Consider the following 17,527-nt stretch of genomic DNA (forward strand, 5'->3'; position numbering starts at 1 on the left):
TCCCTCCCTTATCGCGGGTATTACATTCTAGACCCGCCCCCCGCCCCCCCCCCCGCGATAGGTGAAAATCTGCGAAATAGGAACCTTACATTTATTTTAGTATTTATATATATTTTAAGGCTTTATAAGCCTTTCCCACAAACTTATAAACTGTTCCCAGTCCCTTATTAACCTTTTCCACACTTCTATAAACAGTACTTATGTTCTTAAACATATTCTACACTCTTAAGCCTATGTAACTTTAACACACGTATACAGTACCGCAAAATCCCGCAATAGAGCGAAAAATCCGCGATAAATAATTAAATATAATATTTTTAAAAATCCCGCGATACAGTGAGGCTGCAATAAGTGAACCGTGATGTAGAGGGGGACTACTGTAGACTCAAAATGAATAAAGGATTGAATAACTGTCCACAGATGTGACAGTGCGCACTTCATTAACGGTTAATGTTAACACTCGTTCATGTTTCATTACCCTTGAAAACAATTGGTTCAATTTCTCACTTCACAAAAAGGCAAGAACGCACTCATAGATCATAGTCGGTTGGGAATTTAAAATACAGCGCTCGGAGCCAAGTGAGCTCAAAAGCAGAATTATAGGAAGCCTTTCAAAAGTTTCTACACACACACACAAAAAAAATATTTTCAGTGTCGATGTGAATACATTGTAATTTTTTTTAAGTTTTATTTTTTATTCTTAGAGAGAGAAGAAGGGAGGGAGAAAGAGAGGGAGAGAAACATCAGTGTGTGGTTGCCTCTCGTGTGCTCCCAAGTGCAGACCTGGCCCACAACCCGGGCATGTATCCTGACTGGGAATCGAACCAGTGACCTTTCGGTTTGCAGGTCAGCGCTCAATCCCCTGAGCCACACCAACCAGGTCTGTAATATGTTTGGTGTGCTATAAAGTGGGGCCTCCAAACATAACAATGCCAGAACCCCTGGAAGTCTAAATTTAAACAGTCCTTATGTAATAATATTGGAGGTAAATTTTTTAAAATATCAGGAAGCCCTGGCCGGTGTGGCTCGGTTGGTTGGAGCGTCATCATCCCATAAACCGAAAGATGGTGGGTTCGATTCCCGCTCAGGACACATGCCTAGGTTGCAGGTTGGTTCCACCCCCAGTCAGAGCATGTTCCAGAGGCAAGCAATCGATGTTTCTCTCTCACATCAATGCTTCTCTCCCTCCCTTTTCATCTCTCTAAAGTCAATAAAGCTGTCTAGAGTGAGGATAAAAAAGTCAGGAACACCAAAACCAGATATCTATCAAGTGGATTCTAGTTAAACACGCTTAGGGACACTTGTACAATGAATGGACTACAATGCTACTATTAAAAGAATGCAGTGTATCTATAAATACTGGCAGTGGGAAGGAATGCTTGGTACATTGTCAAGTGAAAAAAAGCAAGCTGGAGAAAAACCTCTGCAATACAAACACTTTTTTTGTTTGTTTTATTGCAATAAAATATAGCTAACATTTCATGCTAAATGCTCTAGACCAAGGGCAAGAAACCTTTTCCGTAAAGAGCCAGAGAGTAAATATTTTAGTCTTTGTGGGCTACATGTTCTCTGTCACTGCTATTCAACTCTGCCACTGTAGCCGGGTTCAGCCACAGACGATATGTGAAGGAATAACTGTGGCTGCCTTCCAATAAAACTTTTATTTGCAAAAACAGAGGGCCAGATTTGTCACTAGGTCCATAGTTTGCCAACCCCTGTTTACATCATTATTTCGTTTAATCCTCAAATAGCCCTTTATAACAGGCCGTGAGCATCCCTGAATTATATATAGGGAAACTAAGGATTAGAGAGGTGAAATGACCTGCCCAAGGTCATCGGCTCTCAGGTGGCAGAGAAGAAAGCCTGGGAAGAGCACATCAGAGCGAACCCGCACCGTTAACCCCGGGGAAGAGGAATGAGGCGGCTCTTTCCCTTCTAATATGTCTCTAATCTTTACTTCCATTGTTTTTCAATGAGCATGGACCCCACTTTGTCATTTTTTAATTACATAAGGCATAAATCGCAGCGGGAAATGAATGTGAAGGTTAATCTGAAAAGACTCCCTCAGGCCTCAGGGCCACTAACAGTCTCCCCTGTGCTCTCTGTTGACCTTGCGTTAGTGTGGACCGGCGCCGCGGAGCTGTCGGGGCACCCAGGGGCCGAGGGCATTCCCGGGGCAGCGCCTTCCGTGGAGGTTTATGTGGACCAGGACGTGGCCCAGCAGGACAAGGTGAGGGGCCTCAGGGGAGGGACAGAGCTACAGCAGCAAGCAGGACCGTGGAGGGAGCGCCACTGCCTCTTGTTCTAGAACTGCTCTTCTTGGTGCATCTGAGAAACCACCTCTTACTCCCAGGGCATTCAATCGAAACTTTGGGAACTGGAGCCTTGGCTGCTGTGGCTCAGTGGATTGAGCGTCGGCCTGCGAGCCAAGTGTCGCTGGTTCGATTCCCAGTCAGGGCACATGACTAGGTTGCACGTCAGGTCCCCAGTTGTGGGCGCGAGTGAGAGGCAACCACACAGTGATGTTTCTCTCCCTCTCCTTCTCCTTTCCCCTCTCTCTAAAAATAAATAAACAAATAAATAAATTATTTTTAAAAAATAATAATAACTTTGGGAACTGCTCATTATATCCCAAGAAACAACATCTACAACCACAACGTACTGAGCACCTACTGTGTGCTGGACTGTGTCCTGTGCCCTCAACATGCGAGTAACTTATAAATCTTCACCATCTTCAAAATAGATTTTTTTTTTCCACCCTCACTTTACAGATGAAGGAACTGGCGCTCAGAGAGGTTAAGTAACTCACCCAAAGGTTGCACAGTGTGGGGGGCAGCATTGGAATTCAAACTTAGTAACTGTCTGGTCAACCATGAGGGACGGGCGGTGGGGGGGAAAACGTGCTTCTTGGCAGGAAGAGGAGAGCGCTGAGGTCGGAGAGGACTGAGTGGGAAGAGAGAGAGCCAGAGAGGTTTAGCGCCGTGAAACAGGATCGGAAGCCAGAACAGAGGAATCCAAGCAGTCCTGGGAAGGGTCCAGGTTGATTTCTCCCTTGGACACAACCTGAACATTATTCTAAAAGAAGCAGTCACGTGAGATCTTGCTTTCCCGAAGGCCCATGGCCTGAGCCAGCAGCCTTCTCGGAGTCCGTGAGGAGGGCCACCCGGGGTTCTGGTTAGACACAGGAAGCTCTGACACAGGTGTCCTGGGACCAGACTCTGAGAAACGTGGCAGGGCGGTGACAGTATGGTGAGACAGGCAGGGATGCTGTGTCAGTTACCTACTGCTGTCTGACAAGCCACCCCGACACTTAGTGGCTTAACATAGCGATTTATTGTTTCCCAGGTTGACCTGGAAGGTCCTTCTGCTGGTGTCCCCTGGCCTCACTCATGGAACTACAGTCAGCCAGTGGCCTCTTAAGAGCTTGCACAGAGATTGCCCGGCATCACTTCCACTGCATTCAGTTGGTCAAAGTGAATCACAGGGCCCACCAACCAGAGGTGGGGGGTGGGGGAAGCAGACTCCACCACTGGATGGCAAAAGCTGCCATCTTCCTGGAAAATTTAAAGGCCTTCTAGCTTCAGGCATGGCTAGACGCAAGGGCTCAAATGATGTCGTAAGACCAGTTCCCACCACCAGTATCTCCCCTGTTGCCCTCAGAGTTTGGCTTTCGACAGCAGGCTGACTTCATGTGCTGGAAAAGACAAACTCAAGCAACTGAGACTACACATTTAAAGTGTATGACCCTAAAGGAATCAGATCCTTTCCCTCAGTGATTGACATGTGACATCTCTGAGAAAACCCTGATGGGCTCGCCTGAGTCACATGCACATGGAGAGGCGGGACAGGAAGGAGCAGGGCATAAGATTTCCAGCCTTACCCAGACCACACAGAAGAGGGAGCTCTCCCTCAGGGAAGGGCAGAGTCCTCCCTAAAAAGCCAGAAACCACAGCTGGACACCACACCTGCAGGCTTCTTTATACTCCGGTGCCCAGCACCCAGCCTGGCACATAGTAGCTGCTCAATAAATGTTTATTGCATGAATAATCAATAAGCACCTGGCTAAGCAGGGAGGCCTTACACAACTTACCACTGAGTAAAACAAGGGAGGCTGCCCAGGACATCTTGTTGCCACAAGCATTTGCAGGGACCCAAAGAAAGACCCTTGGGACAACGGGGAGGGATATGATTGCGGGAGAGGGGGTGGGTTGGGTGGGGGAGAGAAATTAGGGGAAAAGGGGACAACTGTAATTGAAAAACCAAAATAAAAAAAAATAAAAAAAGGAAAGACCCTTGGCAGCAGTTGGCATTGCCAGACAGGCTTCTTTGTGACCCTGTCCTTCCCCGGGTCAGGGCCTGAAAGATTGTGAGGCTGCTCGGACAGCCCCCCAGGCAATGAGCCGACCTGAAAATTGCCCACTTACCTCCTTCCAACCCATGGAAAATTGTTGGAAGAGCAGGAATTCCTTTAAAAGCAGAGATTCTAAAGCTGCATTTGAAAATGCATCTGGGATTTTTTTTTTCTTTCCTGTCTTTCTGGCATTTTATTGATAACTTCTGGTGACAAGTTTTGGGGGTTTGTTTTCCTTTGGGGAAAAACCTCACAAATTCTTTGACTGCAGAACCTTTCCTTTCAGAGAGAGGGAGGACTGGGTTAATTATACCTGTGGGTAAAGGCAGCCAGTCATTTTTTTTCCGCCCAGAGTTTGCATGAGCCCACATAACTAAGTCACTATTCCTGCCTCATTTACCTTCCAGATTCAATTTCCTGAATAAATTTTTATGTGAATAACCAAGAGAGGCAGGGAATACCAGGAGAGTGGAAAGAGACAGGAAATATTTCAGAATGTATTAAATTTTTTGAAGTTAAAAAATAGCCCTCATTATAAGAGAACGTGGTCGAATAGAATGTCATTTTTCTAATTACCTTCCCTAGGTTCCCCAATGTACTGGGCTGAATATTATAAATTAAAAAATACGATAAGCAAACTTTCTAGCAACCAAAGTTCCCAACAGGATGGTTATTCTCAGTATGAAAGTATAATTTTTAGGGGAAAGGAAAGTTTTAGTACCTGTGTGGCATAAAGCATCCATTTACAGGAGTCTAGACGCAAGTAGATCATTTTCACTGAACTCTTGTCTCCACAAGGTTTTCCAGGTGACAGTGAGAGCCCTGAATGCCTGTCTTTCCCCTCCCTGCCTGCCCTCACTTTCTGGAAAAAATTACACCACACTTTTCCTATGTATTTTTAAATGGGCTTCATCTTGTCCCCAGACCCACACCTAGTAACCTTCCCATCTGGCCTCCACCCAGGATGAAATAATTCTGCTGCTGGGAAAAGAAGTCAACCGTCTCTCGGATTTTGAACTTGAATCCAAGTACAAAGATGCCGTGATCGCAAACCTGCAGAATGAAGTGGCCAGCCTGAGTCAGAAGCTGTCGGACGCAGCCATGTCCAGGGGTGAGCGGGTGGCCTCGCAGAAGTTTCCGGGCCTGGATGAAGACCTCGATGACCAACAGAGAGAGATCCAGGACTTGAAAAGCCAGGTAGGGCTCTGAGACAAGTCAATTGAGCACTTAGAGTCATGACACAGGGTGACAGCTCTCTAGCAGAGCCCAAGGAGAGTGGAGGGAGCCACCAGACAGCTAGAAGTGGGTGGTCAGCACAGCATGGTGGGAAAGGACACAGATCCCAGGGATCAGAGACTTGTCAGCTTTCTAGCCTCATAAGAACAGTATGAACTCTGATGAAGCACCTGCCATGCGCAAGAACTGGTACAAGTGCTTTAGAAGCATGAGCTTATTTGAACCTCCCAGTCCTCCTACACGTACCATTCTGCAGATGAGGAGACAGAGGCAGGCCCAGAGATGCCCAGGGACTTACTTGTTCTAGCTCACACAGCAAGTTAGCGACGGCAGTACACCCTCAACCCCTTGCCGACACAATGCTTTCACCCACTTTAATATTTCCACCCTCCTCAGTCACTTCAGTGACCACCTCTCACACCCACCCCCCGCCCCAGCCAGAAAGCGCTGTGGGCAGCTTGCCAGAAAGGGGGAGACGGGATCCCCAGTGTTCCAGACGCTGAGGCCTTTCCCAAACCCTGAAGGCAGGGGCTGACTCACTCATGGGGAATTTCATCAAACAAGAATTCTCCACCCAGAAGTTTTGCATTTACCAGTCATGTTCTTCCTCTTGAAAAGTAGATCCAATATATTTTTTAAAGAGCTACTCTCAGATTGGCCATAGATTGTGTACATACATTACAGCTCAACAAAATGGATGAAAAAAAGAGCAACTGACCACTAATGAATATTGGCCTCAGTACATAACGCTGCTTAAAACGCTGCTCAGGCCCGGAGCCTCTGCTCTCTGGCTCTGTCACCGCCTTTCCCTTCTCTTAACCAATTCAAGATGCACTGCCTCCGTCCTAGACACGGCGCCCTAGAAAAGGACAGAGGTCATGCCTGGAGAACCTAGGAGAGTCTACCGGGAGACCGTACGCTCCCTGAAGGCCAAGCCTAGTCCCAGTTACCGTCCATGGTCCTTCCACCCGAGAGGGCCGTGTCTGTTCATTTATTCATTCATCCATCCTTTCAGGCGTTCATCCGTGTGTTCGTTCATTGGCATAAGTATCTGTGGGGTGCCTGCCTTGTGTCAGCCTCTTCCAGGCTCTGGGAGCTCAGCAGAGAACAAGACAGCCGTGATCCTTGCCAATTACGTTCCAATAAGGGAGAAAATAACCAAGTCAACAAATAGACGCTCTGACATTTAAATGAGCAAATGACTCTCCCCTGGACCCGTTTTTGAAAAAACAATGAAAGTAGCTGGTCCTTCTGGAACCAGCACTACAAACAGCTGCCTTGACAGGTAGCTGACTCGTTGATGCCCATCTTTGTCTCTTCTGAGCCCACTTTGGCCACTGGATGGAGAAATATCCCTTTTCGTTGTTCTCCCATTCCACAGCTTTCCTGAGCAAAGGGACTTGTCTGGCCCAGGCACACGGACAAGGATGACTATTCCCCACACACCTTTTTTTAGTTGAAATATATCTGACCTGTAACATTGTGTAATGCCCACGAGTCTCTGACCATCCGCAGGTCACATCTGAGAATTGTTTAAAGTGGCCAGTGATATCGGGGAAGGGGTTTTTAATGAAGAAGTTGTCTGGAAAGAATTACACTGACTCGTCGTCCTGTCGCCTTCCTCCGTCCCTGGATCTTCACTTACAACCGAAGGAGACTATCTTATAACAAGGCGTATCCGAGCAAAGGGCTGCCACAGGTTTGAACGCGAAGCGAGTTTGATCCACTCATATTTTCGTTTTCTCAAATATTCTGTTGCCTGTAGGACATTCAGCCAGAAGCTTACGCCACGTGGCAGATGGGTTTATTGGTCTGCTTATTTTATACGTTCTCCCTGGTCCCCCGGTAGTATGTACATCATGGTCTGCCCTCAAGATCTTCAGTCCGCTGCAGTATCACCAGAAAACGCTCACCTCCGTGCGCTCCTGCACGCCTGGGCTGATTAGCAGCCGAATTATTATCTGGAACCGATCGCTCCGCCTTGCACTGTTAACTTTCTTATGACTCAGTGTCTACTTTATTACACAACAGAACAGATCAACTTCTTGGCATTTATGCCAATTGCAGGCAACATTGATGTTTATTTTGATAGTGAAAGAAATGAAGGGGTTGGAAGACTGTTTGGAGTTTTTCCACAATCTGAAATCCTGAAACTCACACTTCGATGGAAATATTTTATATGTCAGAAGCACTGGAGTCTTTGGAGGGGTGGTCTCCCATCCCTTCTGGAAGTTTCCGTTGTGCCTCTGCTATCATGTAAATAAAAGCACTCAACTGAGGAGAGCTAGAAACATTTTTTAAAAATTATCCCAAGTACCTTTTATGGAAAAGTTGCATTTACCCCACAGAGAACAGTAAGAGGTAAAAGAAATTTTTCACTCGGAGTTTCCGAAGCACACGCGTGCAGAAGCACAGCCTTGAGGGGGGTGGGGACAGTGACCTTTGTCCCCCCACCTTCTAGCATGTTACACACACCCCCCCCCCCATTTCTCAGATGCCCCAGGGAAAACGTAAATCTAACTGCCCCAAATGTCACAGAATCTGAAACATGATGGCCCAGGAAATGAGTCAGAAAATAAAATGAAACCTTGATGATTCTATTAATACTACCTGAGTAATGATGACAAGATTTTCTGGGATGAAAACCAAAATCAAAGATCATGAGCGCCATCTGCTGGCGAGGCCTTTACCCACATTCAGGGAGCATGCCCCACCCCCGCCATTTTTACTCTGTGCCTGCACCAGGATGTGACCATCACCAGGATTCCTGCGCTTCCTCTAAACAACAATCACAAGGTGTTTAAGCGAGCCTAGACGAGGCTTACAAACGCACACAGAAGTATTATCAACCTGCCCTCCCCTGAGAGAGACAGAGAAGCTGAAGCAAAAACACGCTGTGGGTAGTCAGGTAAAACGAGTCACAGCTCACACCCGCAGACCGTGTGCCAGGCATGACCCGAGCACTGGCACATAAGCTAACTTACTGAAATCTTTCACAATCCTGTCGGATTGGGACCGCCATGACCCCATTTGCAGAATGAAAAATGAAACTACGTTCGGTGCCCTCCCCACGCTCACACAGCCTTGGAAGAGGCAGAGGCAGAATTCGAAGGTCCCACTCTGGCTCCCAAGCCCATGCTATGCTTCACAGCCTCCAGCTTTTAATACTGCTTCCTAGCGCTATGGGGTGGGGGTGGGAAGATCTGGAACCAGGCAACTAAAAATAGGTTTGAATCGTAACTGCACCTCTGACTAGCTATGTGACCCTGAGCAAGCGACCTCACCTCTCTGCGCCTTGGTTTGCTCACTTGCAAAATGGGACAGCGATGGGAACTTCAGCCTTCAGTGGTGCTGTGACAAGCTGTCAATGGTGCTGTGACAAGCTGTCAAAGAAGTAGCATCTGTGAACGGCCTCTGTAAGCTCCGGAGTGTTCTATGATACATAAGTGATTCTTTTTATCATGGGAGGAAATTAATGTTATGACCTGCTTCCTTCTCTTGAACTTTTCTCTGCATCTAGTGGTGCTGGATGATCTGGAACCGAGGGCTGGTCTATTTATGGCTGAGAGTTCAAAGGTCATAGGAAGTTCAAAGGTCATAAGGGATCAGGGACCAGCTGTGCCTAAGCCCCTGCGTAGGCACAAAGATAAGCTTCATGTTTTGATTACATATAGAAATAATGGTCACTGAAGGAACAGGCCCTCTCCTGTCCCTTCCACGAGTTAAAACTGAAAGGCTTGGTTTCCCCAACCCCTCACCCCAAGGTCAGTCCGACTTGCTGTCCGCCTTTGGAGAAATAGTGGTGGGTCCTGCAGATGTGGGCTGGCCCCCGTCTGACTGTGCGTTGCCCCTGCCCCACAGGTCAGTGCCCTACAGAAAAGCTACAACCAGATGCTGTGTCACACCCTGTCCGAGAGGAACGTAGAAATCACGTCCCTGAAGAATGAGGGCGAGCACTTAAGGAGGGACAGGGCCATCACAGCAGGTGAGCTCTCGGGCGCTGGGCTGAGAGCCGCCCCCGTCAGGCTCGGTCCGGCGCCACAGCACAGGGCACCCATGACCGCCACCCCTGTCTTCCTGGGCGGGGGTGTGGCCTCAGAGACCCGCTCAGCAGCCCTTGGGCAGCCAGGGTCAGGGAATTCGAGTCTGCCCCTAGGGGGGCTTCTGGACACCCAGTTCCCAGGGCAGGGCCTGCTGAATGTGTGAGTGGATGTTGCCTCTTGGCCAGAAGGACGGAGCGCTGGCTTCAGCAGGAGAACGCGGGGCGCTGTGTGGCCTGGGCAGTTCCATACGCCCACTTTCCGTGACCACCAACTAGAATGTGGACAAGTGGGGTCACCGCTTCCGGGCATCCCATCCATTGCCTTACCCAAGGGAAAATGTTTTCCTAACGGACCAGCAGAGGTTGTTCCACGCCGAAGAACTGGGGTGGAGGAGGGGCAGCCAACTGTTTCTCACCCTGGCTACTTCATTCCTGCGTAGTTAGTGAGCACCTACTAGGTGTCAGGGTCTGTAGTACGTGTGCGGGAGAGCACCCCAAGCAAGGCAGATCCCTGAACTCACAGGACTCACATTTGGGAGGGAGTGACAGGCAAAAATAAGGAAACAGATCAATAAACAAGCCCGTTTCAGACAAAACTGGGCAACGTAATGGCAAAGTGCTTCAGAGGGTGGAGTGAAGGGAGACTAGTTCCGTGGGTGGGCAAGGATAGGTCTCTAAGGAGGAGAAAGGGAAGAGCAGAAAGATCACAAGTGCAAAGGCCCTGAGGTTACAGCCAGCTGGCTGAGCGGGAGGAGCCGAAGGCCAGCTGGCTGAGCGGGAGGAACAAGGGAGTGCCTGGCTGGCAGGTCCGAGGGAGGCAGGGGCTGGATCTCAGGGTGGAGTCTGGGTCCAATTCTAAAGGTGATGTGAAGCCATTGGGGGTTTTACAGCAGAAAATGACATGTCTAGAGACCTGAAGAGGGTGGAATCATCAGCAGAGAAGAGGGCAAGGAGAGAAGCAGGTGTTGGGGAGCAGGCAGTGAGTCTGGGTTGGGCCTCTTGTTCTTAAAGTGCCCAGCACATGGCAGGGAGTGTGCGCATTGCTGTAAGAGCTCAGGAGGGCCTAGAGCCCTGTGAGAATCACCGTCTCCATGTGACTCTGCACTCTGTGCTGTGCCCGGGGCCAGCCTGACCACTAGCTTTTCCTCTGCCTCACTCCTCACACACACACCCGCCCCTCCCCTCGCCCTCAGGCCTCTGCTGATGCTCCTTTCTAAGTTGGAATAGCCTAAGATATTTGCTGAGCACCCCTTGCAGGCCAGGCACTGCTCTGGGCACCAGAAATCTAAGGATGGACTTGCTGGGCCCTTGCCTTCCTCCCCGACATCTGCCCATCAAATTCTCTTCCACGCTTCAAGCCCATCTCAGACGTCACTTTGTTTGGTCACCCCGACCACCAGACCAGCCTTCTCTGGGTCATTCCCTGAGTCTCGGGCCCCAGCCCAGACCTCCATAGGCACATCCAAGTTCATAACCCAAGCACGGGGCTGGGTGATGCTGCAGTAACAAGCAGCCCCCCACCACTCTCCGTGGCCCACAATTGGCTGATAGCAGAGGTGACAACAGTCATCCTTATTGCCTCTTTGACCTCAGTGAGTCTTTTTTTTTTTTTTTTTTAACAGGAATGGTGTCCTCTTTGCAAAAGGACATGTTAGCAAAGGATGAACAACTTCAACAACTCCAACAGGAGGTGAACCGGCTAAAAACTGAGAACAAAGAAAAGGATCACCAGCTGGAAGCCCTCAGCTCCAGAGTGAGTGTCGGGTCGTCCTCATCCTCCTCAGGTCCCATAGTAGCCGTCAGGCAAGGGGAGCATTCGGTCCTTCTCACTGACCTTGGGCCCAAACGTCCCTGCCTTCTCTGACACCTTGGTGAGATGAGGCCATGCCCAAGGGCACAGGCAGGACAGCTGCTGGATGGGCCACCTAGAAAAACTGAAAGCTGGGGGCCAAGTTCTTTGCAGCTTTTCAAACACAGCATGTATATGGCTCAGAAAAAGCAATGGGTGTATTCAAACCCAGCAGACGGTTTCTAACCCCTGTTATAAGTTTGTCTGATCCCAACAGCAGGCACGTGATCAGCACGTCTTGCCACTGCGAGGCTGAATAGCAAAGCAGAGCAGGGTTCTCTGTGGGCAGGGGGGGCACCGGCTTCCTCACAGTCCCAGTGGCCACTGGTGCTCCCAGCAGATGTGTGACTCTCGCTTCTGCCCTGAGACTCCAGCGTGTGTAAGAGTTCCTCTAGGTAAAATGAGCCTGGTCAGCAAGTTAAGAGCTTTTTAAATGCAACTTTGACTGTTTACAAACTTTTCCTTCAGTCCTGACCTTAGAATCCTTATCTGATAGGGTAAGAGTTCTTCGTATTTGTATGATTTGTCTGTTTCCATGAGCCAAGGTCAAACCCAGTAGCTTTCAACTCAGGTGGCAACTCAGATTCACAGTGGCTGCCTGATCAGCTGCTATGCCTGAGTCGGTGCCGGGGTGGGAACCGACCGTGAAGTTCCAAAGAAAAGGCAGAAGTAACGTTGGGTGCTCAGTACAAACCCCAATTTGGAGCTAGTGAAAGGCTGAGCCTGATCAGGCTTTGGGGTCAGACAAGCCAAGGTTCATCCCCAATAACCTATTTGGCCTCCACTTCTCCATCTGTGAAACGGGGGTAAACAAAACCATTTCCTGAGATGTGAGCTGGTTTTGACTGCATTCTCTTGCCCCTGCCCCTGGTCGGCCACCTTGCCAATCTCTCTGCCTTGGTTTCGCCCAAGCACATGGTTGTCCTAGGTTCCTGTGGTCAGTTTTGTGTGAGGGTGTGTGTGTGTGTGTGTGTGTGTGTGTGTGTGTGTGTGTTGTACAGCTGATGCTGAGTGGGAGAATATGGAAAAACCTCACGTGTCAGGCTCTTCTACTTCCTGAAGTGCGTTAGGATTCTTTTTCTTCCATTTCCCCTCCCCCTTGACCTTGAACAAGCTCTGCCTTCTCTCAAGCCTGTGCCATCCCATCAGCACATAGGGTCCCCACCACCATATGGTTTCTGTGAACATCTGGGGTGCCTCTCTTTTTTTTTCAGGGTGCCTCTCTTTTTAAAAATAACATGTCGTGGTGTAAATTTTAGAAAAATAAGTAGATGGCCTTAACGAGCAAAATTAAAAAGAGAAAGGAAATGCTACCCCAAGAAATTAATATTTATATTTCAATGTATATTCTTCTAGCCTTGTTTTTATATTTTGCCTAGAAGTAAATAAATTATGTATTTATATCTCACAGTGAATTTATACTGTACACATTTTAAAATCTTAAATGCTTATTGTTTCCCCATGTTATTGAATAAAAGCTTTTATCATGGGTCTTAAAAGCTGCATGATATTTTCCTGGGTGTACACAATACAATAAAGTGGTCTCCTGTTGTTGGACGTGTGGGTTTTTTTTTTTTTGTTTTTTGTTTTTTTAATGTTGCTAACAATGCTGAGAAGCACATCCTTGAATCTACAGATTCGCTGATTTCTCTAGTCATCGTTAGAATACATTTCTACAGTGGGAATTTCTGGGTCAGTAAGGAGGCGCCTCTTTATGCTTCATGCCTGTTGTTGAATTGCGCTCCGGAAAGGCTGTTGCCTTGACCCATCCGCACCGGGGCAGTCGTGTCTTTGAGGTGAAACTGCAGAAAGCACTAAGCCATCCCAGTTCACCAGTGAGCCCTGCCCCCTCCATATGCTCCCGAAAGCTGCAGTCAGTGGTCTCAGAGTAAAATCGTCCCGTTCCTCCGCCCTAAGTGCCCAGACTCGACAAAGCTGGGTTTTTCCTGTGGTGTAACTTGCTGGCTTTTGAAAGAGACTCTAGATGCTTCCTTCCTCAGAACTCATCCCATGCTTCCATCAGACGCCAATGGTCTTGCCTCTCGGAATTCGGGGAGGCCAACGCGTGGGGACTCGGGACCCCCAAACAACCCCGCCTGGCCTTGTTGTTTTTTTCCTCCACAGTGCTCAGTGCTCAGAGAGGAGCTGAAAAGGGAAGATGCTCAGAAGCAGCTCCGGAAAACCCAAGAGCAAGAGTTAAAACTCTGCAAATCTGTGAGTTGAACTCCCTCACGGCTGGGTGTCCACCAGAAGGTTAGACTTTGACCTTCAGGTTTTGGCGAGGGTCCTTGGCCCGTTAGATAGCACAGGGTCTGGGGCTTTAGGATGGTTTGTGAGGATCGTCTCATAACTCTTTGATTTGCTGCCTCTAGGAGGGCGTGGGTGGCAAGACCATGGAAAATACACCTTCCCAGGATCCCCTGGGCGTTGGCTCCAGCGCCCATGCCGGGCTTCCCTTGGAGGCCCAGGTGGCCGCCACATGCTGCCACAAATTCACTGTGGTCCCTGCCCCTGAGCCTGTCGTGTCCGAACTGTTACGTCCCACTCTCACACCTTTATCATAGCCATGGGCATTATTACTGACACAAAGTCTTCCTTAAGTAATTTTATTTAAATACATCAATTTTATTCCAATTCATAAACACAAAACAAAAAGGCATCATTTGCTTTATATAGAAGGTGGCAATAAAAAAAAAAATACAGGGAGAATATGACCATGAAAATGAAAATATTCATCTCTGGGGCCAGCAGAACCCTGGTCCGCATTAGCGGGCACACAGTTTCCCATCTGCTGGGAAGGCAGCGCCCTCGGCCGGCACCATGGAGACTCGCTCTCCTCCCTGTCAGGAACAGCCCTGTTCTCTGCCCCCAGTGGGGAAAAAAGAACATCTGCATTGTTTCGTTCTTCCAAACTGCATCCACTGTGTCTTCCAAACAGCCCTTATGTAAACTGATCTCAAAAACATACCCCAAGAGAAGAGATTCCAATGAGCTGACAGGTATCTTGTACTGTTTAATCCAGGGTACACGCCGATTTTCAAAAGAAACATATCCTTTCCCTTTACCCAGCACCTTTGGTGTATCCATTGCAAAAAGTCTACTTTGCTCTACAGATGTAGAGTTTTTCCCCCGGGGATGGAATTTAGCTAACACCAGACTAAGGTTTTCGCCTTAATGAACCAAGGAAATGAGTTGTGGAGAGTCAGCCCTTTCAGCTCAGGAGGCAGGGCCTACCTGCCAACGGGGAAGCTGACTTTTGTTGAAACTCTTTCAGCAAGTCCAAGACATGGAGAAAGAAATGAAGAAGCTCAGAGAGGAGCTGAAGAGGAGTAGTGCTGAGCAGGGCATGATCTCTAAGACGCTTCGAGAAAAGAGCAAGGTACGGTCAGGGCAGTGTGGGCCCAGTGACCCCTCTGGGCCAGGGGCTCCGCACATGTCATGTCCGTTAATCCTTACAATGATCCCGTGTGGTCTATACTGGCATTAACCCCACTTGACAGTCAGGAAAACGGGGGATCCCAGAGGTGAAGGAAGTTACCAAAGGTCACTCAGACAAAGGAGTTGTGGCAGAACTTGAATCTAGGTCTGCCTAAGCCCAAAGTGCCTGTGTGTAAGCACTACCTTAGACTGCTTTCCAATGTTAATTGTAAAATTATCCAGAAAATAGTTGATCCATGAAGTCAGGTTTGCCAATGATGTTGTCCAGACTTAAACGTTCTTACTGATTTTTCTGTCTGTGCCTTCTATCTTTGAGAGTCGAGGGAGGTATGCCTTTAAAAATCTCATCATGCAAGTGGATTTGTGTATTTCTTCTTTTAATGTTGCCAATTTTTGCTTTATGTATTTTGAGGCTGTGTTACTAGGTGCATATAAATTTAGAATTTTAATGCTTCCCATTGGGGAAAAAACCTTTGATACCTTTTAAATATTTTTTCTGTCATTCTTTAAGGTTTGTTTTTTTTTCTCTTCTAAATAGCATGTTATTTTTATAAAATCCAGTCTGACAAACTTTGTGTTTTAGCCCATTTATATAACATGCAATTGCTGGTATATTGAGGTTTAACTTTACCTTCTTGCTCAATACCAGTTGTGTTACATTTCTGTGCTATGTTTCTTTTTCTCTCCTTTCTTGTGTTCCTTTGAACTGATGATTTTCTATCATTCCATTTTTGTCTCTATTCGCATGGAAATGTTTCACTGTTTATACTCTTAGGAATAGCAAGACAAGAGCTTTCACCCTTGACTTACCAAAATCCAGTATTAATTGAGTTTTTCGCTCTTTTAATGGCCATCCTAAAGACTGTAACATGCATTCCTGACTTACCAAGATCCAGTGTCAGTTGATTTTTCTGCCCTTGGCTTTGACAATGCAATGGCGTCAGAGCACGTCAACTCACTTACCTCCTCCAGATTCACACTGTGTCATTTTTCTTCTGTCTGAAGTACGCCCTTGAGTGTTTTCCTTCAGTGTAGTTCTACTGATGACAGATTCTCTCAAATGTGTATATGTGTCTGAAAATGTATATTTAACCTTCATTCTTAGAACACATTTTGACTGAGTACTGAATTCCACGCTGGCAATTATTTTCTTTCAGCACCTCATAGGTAGCATTAGGTACATCTTTCTCGTGCCTTTTGGTTCCTGTTGTTTCTGTTTTGAAGTCATTGTCAAGCCTAACTAATCGAGTCGAGTCGGCAGCCGTCCGTCTCGAGACATGATGGTGTAGCTTCTTAAGAGACTATCTGCACCGCCGAGAATGGTTGTGCAGTCCGACTCGGGAGTGACACAGTATCTGTCTCCTCCCGTGTTGATGACGCTGGAGTGTCCTCTCCAGTGAAGCTGAAGCTACAGAGCCTGGGCAGGGTGATATGGAGGGTCTGCTGTTGCCCATGCAGCAGACCCCCCCTCTCTTCGCAGCTGAAGGGTCCAAGGGAAAGACGGAGTCAATACAGCTTGACTTCAGGTGCGCCGCAGGAGTTGCCGGTGTTGACTACAACGTCAAACCGCCTTAGGGACTCCGGCTCCGGATTTTCTGTCGGGGTTTACTCCCTTAGCCTTTCCCCTGAAGAGGTATGCCGCAAGGCAGCGGAGGTTTTTTGGAGTCAGAGTTTTCCTTCTCTGATGACAAGCCTAACTAATACACCTTTGCATAATGTCTTGGGCTGCTTTTAAGATTTTCTTTTCCCTTGATTTCCAGCAGTCTTATGATTTATCTAGGTGTGGGTTTATTTTTGCTCACCTTGTTTGGAGTTCATAGGGCGTCCTGAACCTTTGAATTGATGCGCTCAGACCATGGACGACAAAGGCAGCAAGGAGCTACTGCAGGCTCTGAACAGGGGGCTTATGGGATTATATTTGTGATTAGTGATAATGGTGAAAATGATAGCTATGATTTCTCATGTATTATGCCAAACATTTCATCTCTTTCATCCTCACAGCAGTTCTACCTAGAAATTGTCCTTTCCATTCTTACAGATGAGGGAATCCAGGCCCCTAGTTACTAATACAGTAAGTAGCCCCGAAGTTAGTAAGTGGCGAAGGCACGGCTGGGAGCCAGGTTTGTCTGATACCAATGACCATGGCCTAGCCACTAGGCACATGTGACTATTCACACTGAAATTTATCACAACTAAGTAAAATTTAAAATTCAGTTCCTCAGTCACACCAGCCACATCTCAAGGGCTCAATAGCCAGATGTGGCCAGCAACTGCCCTGCGAGACAACGCAGACAAAACGTTTCCATCACTACAGAGAGTTCTATCAGACAGAGCTGCTCTATAGCCTGGTAACTCTCACTATACCGTGAAGAATGTTCTGGAAGGAAAGGAACATAGAGGCGAGGAGGCCAATTACCAGAGGCCACAGGTTCTCAGTGCCCGGCCGGGGCCTTGTGCAGGGCAGGAGCAGAGAAGTGGCGTGGACATGAGGGGGCTTGGAGAACAGTGGGTGTGAACGCTGGAGAAGGGGGCAGCTTGGGGTTGGGGGGCTGTTCACTGTGGCGGGGAATATCAATAAGGGCAGAGGCCAGGGTTGGATTTTGCTTTCGAA

General features: G+C 47.9%; 1 protein-coding gene across 1 annotated transcript in view; it reads left to right on the forward strand.

The window, feature by feature from the left end:
* The window catches only part of FHAD1 (forkhead associated phosphopeptide binding domain 1), a 120,939-nt gene that overhangs the window by 40,538 nt on the left and 62,874 nt on the right, over positions 1-17,527 (forward strand). Inside the window, exons 5-10 of the mRNA XM_090268634.1 lie at positions 2,121-2,230; positions 5,315-5,548; positions 9,449-9,572; positions 11,252-11,382; positions 13,603-13,692; positions 14,753-14,857. Coding sequence (XP_090124760.1) covers positions 2,121-2,230; positions 5,315-5,548; positions 9,449-9,572; positions 11,252-11,382; positions 13,603-13,692; positions 14,753-14,857 — 794 coding nt within the window. The remainder of the gene's footprint in view (positions 1-2,120; positions 2,231-5,314; positions 5,549-9,448; positions 9,573-11,251; positions 11,383-13,602; positions 13,693-14,752; positions 14,858-17,527) is intronic.

Source organism: Furipterus horrens, unplaced genomic scaffold (assembly GCF_987537825.1).
Source record: "Furipterus horrens unplaced genomic scaffold, mFurHor1.1.pri manual_scaffold_3, whole genome shotgun sequence".
In the NCBI taxonomy this organism is placed as follows: domain Eukaryota; kingdom Metazoa; phylum Chordata; class Mammalia; order Chiroptera; family Furipteridae; genus Furipterus; species Furipterus horrens.